The sequence below is a fragment of the Artibeus jamaicensis genome, unplaced genomic scaffold (assembly GCF_021234435.1).
Source record: "Artibeus jamaicensis isolate MK-2021 breed Jamaican fruit bat unplaced genomic scaffold, CSHL_Jam_final contig_3126, whole genome shotgun sequence".
NCBI classification, from domain to species: Eukaryota; Metazoa; Chordata; class Mammalia; order Chiroptera; family Phyllostomidae; genus Artibeus; species Artibeus jamaicensis.
In genome coordinates, this window is record NW_026521723.1 from 16,665,231 (window position 1) to 16,677,474 (window position 12,244).

General features: G+C 40.8%; 1 protein-coding gene across 1 annotated transcript in view; it reads left to right on the forward strand.

Moving 5' to 3' along the window:
- Positions 1 to 12,244, forward strand: part of ARHGAP31 (Rho GTPase activating protein 31) — a 101,174-nt gene that overhangs the window by 72,744 nt on the left and 16,186 nt on the right. Inside the window, exons 7-8 of the mRNA XM_037158725.2 lie at positions 8,221 to 8,419; positions 10,516 to 10,640. Coding sequence (XP_037014620.2) covers positions 8,221 to 8,419; positions 10,516 to 10,640 — 324 coding nt within the window. The remainder of the gene's footprint in view (positions 1 to 8,220; positions 8,420 to 10,515; positions 10,641 to 12,244) is intronic.

Genomic DNA, 12,244 nt, shown 5'->3' on the forward strand with positions numbered 1-12,244 from the left:
ATAACAACATCCTCATTGTAGGAGTGCCAGAAGGACAGGAGGGAGAGCAAGGAATTGAGAACCTGTTTGAAGAAATAATGGCTGAAACCTTTCCTACCCTGGTGAAAGAAAACTTCGCAAAGATCCAAGAAACACAGAGTCCCAAACAAGATGAACCCAAAGAGGCCCACAGTAAGACACATCATAATGGAGATGGCAAAAGTTTAAAACAAAGAAAGTATCTCAAAAGCAGCAAGAGAAAGACAGTTAACTACAAGGGAGCTCCCATAAGACTGTCCGCTTATTTCTCAACAGAAATGTTTCAGGCTGGAGGGCTTGGCATAAAATATTCAAAGTAATGAAAAGCAAGGACCTATAACCAAGACTGCTCTACCCAGAAAGGCTATAATTTCAGACTGAAGGTGAAATAAAGAGCTTCCCAGATAAGAAAAAGCTAAAGAAACTCATTACCACTAAACTAGTATTACAAGAAATGTTAGAGGGTCTTCTTTAAGAGCAAGACATATTTTTTAAAAAGAGGAACATAGTTATAAAGAATAAAATGGCAATAAATATGTACCTATCAACAATCACTTTAAATGTAAGTGGCTTAAATACTCCAATCAAAAGACATAGGTAACTGAATGGATAAGAAAACAAGACCTGTATGTATATACTATCCACCAGAGACCCACCTCATAATAAAAGATACACAGACTAAAAGTAAAAGAATGGAAAAAAATATTTCATGCAAATGGAAAGGAAAAAAATAGCTGGGGTAGCAATACTTATGTCTGACAAAACAGACTTTAAAAACAGAGGCTCTGAGATAAAGACATTACATAATGATAAAAAAGTCAATCCAACAATAAGATATAACCCTTGTAAATATTTATGCACCCAATATAGAAGCACCTAAATATGTAAAGCAGATCTTGATGGACACAAAGGGAGAGGTTGATGGAAATACAGTCATAGTCAGAGATTTTAACACCCCATTGACTTTGATGGATAGATTTTCCAGACAGAATATCAACAAGGAAACAGCAGTCTTAAATGACACTCTAGACCAGATGGATTTAATTGATATTTTAAGATCACTTCACACAAAAACAGCAAAATATTCATTCTTCTCAAGTGCACACGGGACATTTTCTAGGATATACCACAGAGTAGGACACAAAACAGGTCTCAATAAATTTAAGAAGATTGAAATTGTATCAAGCATCTTCTTTGACCATGATGGTATGAAAGTAGACATAAATTACAAGAAAAAAACAAAATCACAAACAAATGGAGGCTAAATAACATGTTACTAAACAATGAATGGGTTAACAATGAGATCAAGGAAGAAATCAAAATTTTATCTTGAGAGAAACAAAGATGAACAAACAACAACTTAAAATCTGTGGGGCACAGCAAAAGCAATCTTCAGAGTAGCAATACAGGCCGACCACAAAAAAAACAAAAACAAAAAACAAGAAAAGTCTCAAATAAACAATCTAGCCTTACACCAAAAAAAACTAGAAAAAGAACAACACACAAAGCCCAAAGTGAGTAGAAGGAAGGAAGTGATAAAGATCAGAGCAGAGATAAATGACATAGAGACCAAAAACCAAAAAGTTCAAAAGATTAGTGAAATCAAGAGCTGGTTGTTTGAAAAGATAAACACAATTGATAAACCTGAACTAGACTCATCAAGAAAAAAAGAGATAAGGCCCAAATAAATAAAATCGGGGGGGGGGGAGAGTAACAATTGACAACACAGAAATACAAAGAATTGTAAGAAAATATTATAGACAACTAAATGCCAACAAATTGGATAATCTGGATAAATTCCTATTCTAGAAACACAATCTTCTAAAACTGAATCAGTAAGAATCAGAAAATCTGAATAGACTGATTACAAGTAATAAAATTGAAGCAGTATTCAAAAAAACTTCCAACAAACAGAAGTCCCTGACCAAATGGCTTCACAGACAAATTTTACCAAACATTTAAAGAACTAATACTTGTTTCTTCTCAAACTATTCCAAAAAATTCAAGGGGAGGGAAGAATCCCAAGTCTTTTTAGGAGGCCAGCATTTTCCTAATTCCAAAACCAGATAAAGACACTACAAAGAAAATCCTAAGGCAATATCCCTGATGAAAGTAGATGCAAAAATATTCAACAAAATATTAGCAATACACCAAACAAATCATACACCATGATCAAGTGGGATTTATTCCTGGGTTGCAAAGTGGTTACAATATCTGCAAATCAATTAACATGAAGCACCACACAAACAAAATGAAAGATAAAATCACATGATCATATAAACAGATGCAGAAAAAGCATTTGACAAAATTGAACACCCATATCTGATAAAACTGGTGAGAATAGAGGGAATATACTCATACTTCAACATAATGAAGTCTGTATATGACAAACCCACATGTAGCATTATACTCAATGGGAAAAACTAAAATCATTTTCTTTAAGATCAAGAACAAGACAGGAATGCCCACTTTCACCACTTTCATTTAACATAGTACTGGAAGTCTTAACCACAGTAGTCAGACAAGAAGAAGAAATAAAAGGCATCCAAATTGGAAAAGAAGTAAAAATTTTTGCACAGCAAAGGAAACCATCAGTAAAATGAAAGCACAACCTACTAAATGGGAGAACATATTCACTAATGATGCACCTGCTGAGGGGTTAATATTCAAAATTTATAAAGAACTCATACTACTCAACACCAAAAAACCAAAACAATCCAATTTAAAAAATGGGCAGAGGATGTGAACAGACAGTTCTCCAAAGAGCACATACAGATGGCCAATAGATATATGAATAGATGCTCAACATTAAAGCCACAATAAGATACCATCTTACACCTGTTGGAATGGCTATTATCAATAAATCCACAAATGACAAGTGCTGGTAAGAATGTGAGAAAAGGGAACTCTTATGCACTGTTGGTAGTAATGCAGACTGGTGCAGCCAATATGGAAAACAGTATGGAGTTTCCTCAAAAAGTTAAAAATGAAACCACCTTATGACCTAATAATTCCACTTCTGGGGATTTATTCATAGAAACCCAAGCACTGGTTCAGAAGAACATAAACATCCTTCTGTTCATTGCAGCATTATTTACAATAGCCAAGATATGGAAGTAGCCCAAGTACCCATTAGTAGACAAGTGGATAAAAAAGTGGTGGTATATATTTACAATGGAATATTACTCAGCCATAAAAAGAGATGAAACCCTACCATTTGTGACAGCATGAATGGAACTAGAGGGTATTATCGCTGAAATAAGTCAATCAGAGAAAGTCAGATACCATATAATTTCATTTATATGTGGAATCTAAAGAACAAAATAAATGAACAAACAAAATTGAGCCAGACTCATAGACAGAGAACAAACTGGTAGTTGCCAGAGGAGTAGAATTTGGGGAACTGGGTGAAGGAAGTGAAGGGATTAAGTACAAATTGGTAGTTACAAATTAGTCTCAGGGATGTAAGAAAACCATGGGAATATAGTGAATTGTATTGCAGTCATTATGTATGGTGCCAGTTGGGGTACTAGAAATATCTAGGGGTACCCCATGTAAAGTATATGATTGTCTGGCCACTAAGATGTACACCTGAAACCAATACCAAGTAAAATTGGGAAAACAAAAAGGAAAAATATCTCATTAAACAAAAAAGAAACCTGGTAACTGCCATTTGTGTTTGACGGTGGTTTTCCAACATTAGTGCACATCAGTACCACCTAGAGGACTTGTTAAAACAGATTATTGGGCCTCATCCCCAAGTTTCTGGTTCAGCATATCTGGAGTGCTTTTGAAAATGTGTCTAACATGTTTCCAGGTAATGCTGCTGCTAGTGGTCAGGATGTACACTTGGAGAGCCAGTGGTGCGTGAAGACCATAGTACACATCATTTGTTTTAGCTGAACAAAGCATCCTTTTCCAGTTTAGCTGGTATATTTAGAAAAACCAGTATGCTCATCAGAATAATCTGTTGCAATTATGATCAAATTTTGAATCCTTATAATGTTTCCATCTCACCCTGTCTTCTATATGGCTTATGACCTTTCTTTTAAATTTTTTATTGAGATAAAATTAATAGACTATAAAATTTATCATTTTATCATTTTAGAATCTAGAATTCAGCACTTTTTACTGTATGTATTCAGAGAATTTTGCAACTATCCTCACTACCTGATTCCAGAACATTTTCACCACTCCAAACAAAAAAAAATAATCCCAGCCCTGGCCAGGTAGATCAGTTGGTTAGAATGTCCTCACAGTATGCTAAGGTTGCAGGTTCAATCCCTGGTCAGGGTACGTACAAGAATCAACCAACGAATGCATAAATAAGGGGAGCATAGTCTGGTTTCTTTTTAAATTGTATAAATCTTTCACCTTTTACATAAATAAGGGGAAAAACAAATCGATGTTTCAATGTTTCTCTCTCAAATCAATAAAAAAATTTTAACTATTTCTCTTTTTGAAGAGTTTCCTACCCATGACGCAGTCATTCCACATTTTCCCCTCCTCCCAGAGCCAGGCAACCGCTAATCTGCTTTCCGTTTCCATGGATTTACCTCTTCTGACTTTTTGTATAAATAGAATCATATAATATGTGGTCTTTTGTGACTGACTTCCTTCACTTACATTGATACATATTGTCACGTGTCAGTATTTCATTTCTTTTTATGGTGGAGTAATATTCTGTTGTATGAATATACTACATTTTGTTTATCCATTCATCAGCTGATGGACATTTTGGGATTCGTTTTATTTGTGGTTTTGGGGGGTTTTGTTTGTTTTTTGGGGGTTTTTTTGAGTAATGCTTCTATGAACATTCATGCACAAATTTTTACATGAACATATGTTTTCAATTCTCTTGATTATATACTTATAAGTGGCTGACATTTCTTTTATTTTTAAGTCCCCCATTATAGATGTCTTATTTATTGTAAGCTATATAAATCCTTTTGAAAGTAAATGAGAAGTAATATGCATTCATTCATTCATACTTTTGAGTCAACCAGTAATATATTATGGACTTATTCTATGCCAAGAACTATTGCAAGCACATACATCATCTCACTGATTTACCGCAACAACCATCATGAAGTTGTTATCAACTTTATTTTACACGTGAAGAGCCGGAGAACCAGAAAAGCTTAGTAACTGTCCAAATCCACATGACTAATAACTGGTGGGACTGAACATTGAACCTAAGATCTTCCAGTCTTGCTCTTTTCTTATGTCTGTGCTGCCTCTGAGAAGAAAAAAGATAAATAAACCACTGTAGTTTATTTATAAGTAATGACTGTTGGATAGTGTTCTTCTAAACAGTCAATCCATGTTTAGTGTTAAGGCCGTTCCTAATTCTAACTTGGAAATGCCGGTTCTTTCTGTGACCATTGCCTTAATCATCTTTTGTCCTGCATAGTGAAATCCAGTTTACTCTTGGCCCTTCAACTCTTGATTGCCTCTGATACTTATTATTCAATACATGTTATTCAAATGTTCTTATTATGAATTTGCACTGAGTCCGGTAAGGTAACAGTTAATTTATACACAAAATAAAATAAGTCATGTCCTCTGAAATTCTAGATTTGGAAATAGTGATCTATTTCAGACTGGAAAGACTGGACTCTATGACTGGAAGCCATAGAGTCCAGTACCTTTAACTGATAAATGAGAGCAGTGAGATTCCGTAAAACATAAGTACATCCTGAGCACCTCTGGTGTGCCAGGAGACACTGAGGACACTGTCCTTACTCACACAGCAAAGACACTTCCCTGCACAGAGAGCTATGGTCTGGTTGGAAGGACTGGCAATAAATAAGTTTACAAATAAATATATTATCACCTCAAAACCTTAAGTGCCGAGAAGAACAGACAGCAAGGTGATGAAATGGGCAATGACTTGGGGTGTTATTTGGGTACAGAGTTGTAATGGTCTTTGAGGAGGTGGTCGGTGGCCTGAAACTGAATGACCGAAGGAACCAGTCATGTGAGAATCTGGGGGATGGATGTCCCACACACAGAGGACAGGGAGTGTCAAACCTCTGAGGTGGGAAGGGGCTCACAGAGCTGCAGGAAGTTGGCCGCTGCGGCGAGAGCCAATGTGGGCTCCAAAGTGGGGTGCTTCACCTGTGGGGCACCAGAGACCACAGTGCTGAAGTATGGGAGTTAGAAAAAACTATTACAATTTCTTTTTTCACTTATTTTTATTGTATACTTCATAATTTCTATGACTTTTAATGTTTTTATTAATACAAATACAGTGGTAAGTCTGTATAATTTACAAATACTTACATATAAATTGTGGGAGTATAGACCATTAGGAGTGTAGACCACTGGGTCAGTGGTCAAAGAAAAGAGGGGAAGGAGATGGAGGTCCTTGCAAGTCGTGCTAAGAGTCTGGTGTGTTTCCAGTGCCGTGGAAAGCATTGGAGGCTTTGGAGCAGGGAGTGATCCGAGGGTCTGAGCATTCTAGCTGCTGTGTGAAGAGGCGACATACAGGCAACAAGGCTGGAAGCAGAGACCAGTTCGGGAGCTATGGCAGAAACCAGGAGGGAAATCATCGTGGCCTGCACCAGTGTGTTAATGGGAGTGGAGGAGAGTGGCTGGGCTCAGGATATATTTCAGAGGCTGGGTTACAGGACCTGATTATAGGCTAGATGTGGGAGAAGGGGATGCATCAAGGAAAAGAATGACTGGAAAGTTACTACTACTGGTTTTGGAGTACACAACTGGGTGATCCGTGGTACCGTTTGCCAATTTGGAGATGGGAGGAGGTGCTGGTCTAGCAGTGAGGACAGAAATCACAAACTCCGTTATGAAATATAGAGATGCCTACTGAACGTCTAAGCAGAGATGAGGGGAGGCCTTAAGATACTGGAGCCCAGGAGTGTGGGGAGAGGTAGGTGCTCAACAGAGGTCTCCTGACCCTGCTGAGATGTTCTCCCCCTGTTCCAGTTGCTCCCAGAGTGACTCAGTCTTTTTAAGTAAATAAGTAATTAAGCAACTAAATAATCTAGAATCTACAAATATTGAAAGTAAATTAAATTTAAATATTTTAACCTCTTTTGGATTAAGTAGGAAAAGTGAGTTAAAGTAAAAAACATCACTGACGAGTTTGTGGGATCACAGAGTTACTGAATCGACTGGATGGCCTCCCTGCTGCCCTCCCTGGAAATGCCCTGGGATCACTGTCTGTCCCCATTTTCCACAAGGCCCTTTTCCAGGGATCCTTTTATTTTCCTCTACCCAGAGAGGGCCATGCTCTGCCAAGAGAAATAGTACTATCAATTGTGCTTTCTGAAAATCAGGCAAGTCCTGTACCCAAAAAAATGATTTCTGTGTCTCAGTTGGTCCAAGCTATCTCTGAATCCCTCTGTGCCTTCGAAAGTTATGGAAAACTGGTGAAGTTGACAAAGACTGACTAGAGGCAGACTTAGACTTTTTTTTATGGCATCCCTGGCCTGTGTCCACTGCACAGGCCTGTGGCCTGTGTAACACTCCCACATGTACCTGTGACAACCAAAAATGTCTCCGGACATTGCCAAATACCCCTGACTGCAGGGAAGTGGTGCAAAATTGCCCCAAGTTGAGAACCACTGACTTGGAGGGAAGAGGTAACCTGGACTCCACTGATCTGTCATCACTTCTATTTAAGAAAAAACACAACTATAGAAAGAAAGAGTTAGCTTACATATACTAGACGATGACTGGTTAGTGAGTAAACAGCCTCTTATCTTTTAGAGAATAGTGTAGGCTGTAAATGCATTTTTCCTGCAGAGATATAAACCTAGGTGATCTAGGGAAAGTATAGGCTCCAACCTTAAATTGCCTCGGAGCCCCTTTTTTCCAGCTGTGGAGAGAAGGGGCAACCTCCTGCCTTGGCCTAGTCGAGTGAGGCTACCTCCCACCTGGCCAAAGCACAGGGTGGTTCCCAGGGTTAAAGACCCACCGCTGCTACTCTGGGCCATGGTAAGTGCTCAATATATGTTTGTCATATGAATGAATGAATGATCCCTCTGTGAAAAATACAGTTAGTGCATTTTATCTACTGATGGCCCTGTGTGCAGACTCTACCCCAGTCCCCACCAGACCCAAGAGGAGGACCCTGTCAGGAGGTCAGGAAGGGAGGAGCTGTGGGTGGGGAATCTGGATGGATCAGTGCACAGGCCTCCTCCCAGAAGTCTATAAGCTCTTCTCTTCTCTGTACAGAAAACCGGCCCATCATGAAGAGCCTGACCTTGCCAGCCCTCTCCCTGCCCATGAAGCTGGTGAGCCTGGAAGAAGCTCAGGCCCGGAGCTTGGCTACTAACCATCCTGCTCGAAAGGAAAGGAGGGAGAATAGTCTGCCTGAGATCGTCCCTCCCATGGGCACCCTCTTCCACACTGTCCTTGAGTTACCAGACAACAAGTAAGTGGCATTATGTGCAATTCTGGGAGATGATTGTGTGGAGGGGCAACAGAGGAGGGAGAAACAGTCTCAGGGCCAGGACGACAGCATGCACTGGAGATGCAGTCCGGGTGGGGTGCAAGGACACTTTCCAGAGGAGAAAGGAGCCGTCTCCACAACTCGCTCTCACCAGTGGTTGGTGCCTTCACTCACTGCCCCAAGGTTGTCGAGACCTGAGATCCTGGTACTGCGATGGAACTGGGGCTCAGAGGTATCAAGAGTCGTGAAGAAAACCCCTTAGGCCTTAGTTTAGACAAAACACGCTTGACATTTTCAAAAGTTTGCTAAAAACCAAAACGAAGCAATAAAAACTCTCTTCCCCCACCCTTCACCTCCACAAAACTTTACAAAAGGTAGAGAGAGAGAGAGATGAATGGAGGACGCGTTGACAGATAGTGCCACTCTAGACTGGGAGGTCAGGGCACGCGGGACTTGGAGACGCCATCTCTGGCTTCCATTCTCCTCTCATACCTGCCAAAGCTGTCCTCTTCCCCCAAAACACACCAAACATCATTTTAAATCATGGAGTATTTCCTTTCCTCATTCCTCCCTCTCACTTCCTCTGTTGCAAGCCTACTCTCAATACATCCCTTTGCTGCGTCACCCTCATGCTCCCTGTGAAAGGGAGGCAGCCATTGTAGCTGGAGTCATAAATTGTAGGCAGACAGTAGGTGCAGGGGCTGAAAGGCAATCTTCTCATTGGAGAGTGTCATCCTCGCTGTTTGGTCAATATGAAAACAGACACCTCAGAACTCTTGTCAGTGTCCTCCCCTGGATGGCAGGACTGTTTCCCTTTGGGGAAGGGGAAAGGAGCTCTTCACATTGCACAACTGCAGGGGGCACCTGTCACACTGCATGTTACGGGGATGGAACACCTGGAACCGACCTGCCGAGAAGCCCTCCACTTCCTAGAGTGCGTGATGGTGAGCTGTCAAGACTGAGCCCCAGCGCTCCTCCACCTGAATCCCTGGAGAATAAGACTTCCACTCGGGAATCGGGAAGAAGCGTACCTCAGAAGGATCATCAAGTGCATTTTCTCTGTGCCTTCAACCACACCTGAGGTGCACCATACCCCAGATTATGCCACCCTGTGAAATCCACCCCAAGGCCAAGTGCTGGAAAAAACCTGGCTGGATTCAAAGAAACCACCCAGAACAGCAGATCTCCTCTGATTGATGGTAAAAACGTGCAGGGCTTGAGATCTGGGTGTTCTGTGAGAACCCTGAAGAGAAAAGGTTCTTTGTGGAACCCGCAATTTGCAGGGTTTTATCCTGGAACTTGATGAAGTCTGAACGCTGAACCCAGCAAGGGCAGGGCAGAGCCTCTGTGGGGACCCCTGGTGGTGACCTCTGGTGGTGCCAGGCTCCTGGGATTCAGTCCAGCACTCCAATTTCTTAGCCGCCTACTGAGGCAGCCTGGTTGCCAGGCATCAGGAAAATGAGAGACACACTGAATACCCAGGGCACTTCTCTGCCGTGACCACTGACTACACCCAGCAGCCTGCCACTCCCCCAGCCACACTCTTTTCCAAGTTCCTTTCTCACATATCCCTTTTGCAGTCCCCGAAAGTCTTCACTAGCTCTGTTCTCACTTGTGGATGGGACAGCAGTGTGGCTACAGTGCTGGGAGCATAACAGGACTGAGGTCTATGGTCTTTAGTGTTTATTCCTGTAAAAAAAATACACACACACACCTTTGAAAACCCAGGACTAAAGTGCTTACCACCAGAATTCCCAGAACTGTGTGGTTGCTTGTGACCTCTGAGTGTCCCATCAATCCTGGCCTCTGTTTGCCCCACCACTGCCTTTAATGGCAAGCCTTTGCCTCTCCCTCTGAGGAATTCAGTCCTTTGTTCTGACTCATGAAAGCCTAGCTTGGTTAACTAGAGCTTCCCAGATACGGTGAGGGTCAGGCTCAACTTGGCATTTAGAGAGGAATTTCCTGAAATGTCAGAGCCATTCATAACTAGGACACGTTTGGGGAAGTCCTTCTCAGTTTGAAAGTCCCGCTGAAATGACTAGTTACCAAACTAACCCTTTATGGCTTGGCTCTTTTAGAAGAAAGCTGTCCAGTAAGTCAAAGAAGTGGAAGTCAATATTTAATCTGGGACGTTCTGGATCAGACTCCAAATCAAAGCTGAGCAGAAATGGGAGTGTGTTTGTCAGAGGACAGAGGCTCTCAGGTAAGAACCAGCAGCAGCTGCATTTATGAAATTCCTGTCCCAGTGACTCTGCTCTGTAAGTCTTTGGTTTGATCGCATTGAACTCACTGGTCCTGAAAGAGAAACTCATATATTAATTAAAGAGTCTCTCTGTTTTTTTTAGACAACTTTAGATCTACAAAAAAGTTGCAAAAATAGTACACAACCTGCATATTGTTCATATAACTTACCCAAATTTTAGCAGTACATCACCGTAATACAATGATCAAAGCCAGAAAATTGGTATCAATAGAATACTATTAAGTAAATTACAGACTTCACTCATATTTGGCCAATGGTCCCACGAATGTCCTTTTTCTGGTGCAGGATACAGTCCAGGAACCCACATTGCATTTAGTGGTTAGGCCTCCTTAATCTCCACCAATCGAGACAGTTTGTCAATCTGCCTGACTGGACATTTTGGAAGGGCACTGGCCATTTGTTTTGTAGAACAGATCTAAGTTTGGGTTCGTCTCTATGTCCTCGTGATTAGACAGAGGCTATGAGTGCTGTGCCTGCCTCAGCACCTCCTGTCGGGAGGCCGGTGATGTCAGTACCTTCTGGTGGGTGGTGTTAGCTTTGATCACTTGGTTAAAGCGCTGTCTACAAGGTTTTGTCCCTGTAAAGTTACTGTTTTTTTTTCCTTTGCAATTAATAAGTATCTTGTGGGAGATAGTTTGAGTCTGTGCACATAGCCTGTTTCTTATACTGTCATCCACAATGTTAGCAGGTATCACGGGTCCTGCCTACAACACTTACAACACCACAGTTGCTACTGTGATGTCTGTCCAAGGGTCGTTTTCTATTTTCATTATTCCTTCTACATTTATTAGTTGAACTCTATCATAAGGAAGAGACTCAGATCTGACTCAGAGTCAGAGTCATGATTTTTAAAGAGATGGGAGTTACATCTGAGCAGTGAATAGGAATTGATACAGGAACGAATTGAGGGACCCACTATAACAGGGAATATAACCTGTCCGGGTGAGTATTATGTCAGAAAAGGTGGACCAATGATGTCTGTCCTAATGACCCTTTAGTGTTATAAATTGAAAGTATGATTTTTAAAAATTGGAAAATAGTTATAAAAACAAGTTGTAAAAGGTAAATGTATGAATGCAAGGAGCAAACCTTGACTGGATCCTAGTTTGGAAGAAGAAAAGGCTACAAAAGACAATTTGGGGAAAGAATACATTGAGTATTAGAAGTGTCATTTTCACATGTGCCAGTGGTTCTTAGAAAACACACACTAAAGTTGAAGTCTATAAGGAAGTGTCACAGTATTGAAATTCACTTTCAAATGATTCAGCAAAATATAGGTATAGGTGTGTAGGTAGATATAAGTATAAATATAGATAAAACAAATACAAAGCAAAATTATCAGCCATTGTACCAACCAGGTAGTGGATTTAGAGGCCAGCCAGCTTTGCCGCAGGAGGTCTGTGGCGAAGTCCCAGTACTGGTGATTTATAAAGTTCCCCAGATGATTCTGATATGCAGCCCAGGCAGAAAACGGCTGGATTTATATCTCATAAACGAACGAAGCGTAGGCAGGTCATCAGACTGACTGAATTTTGATAGGACGC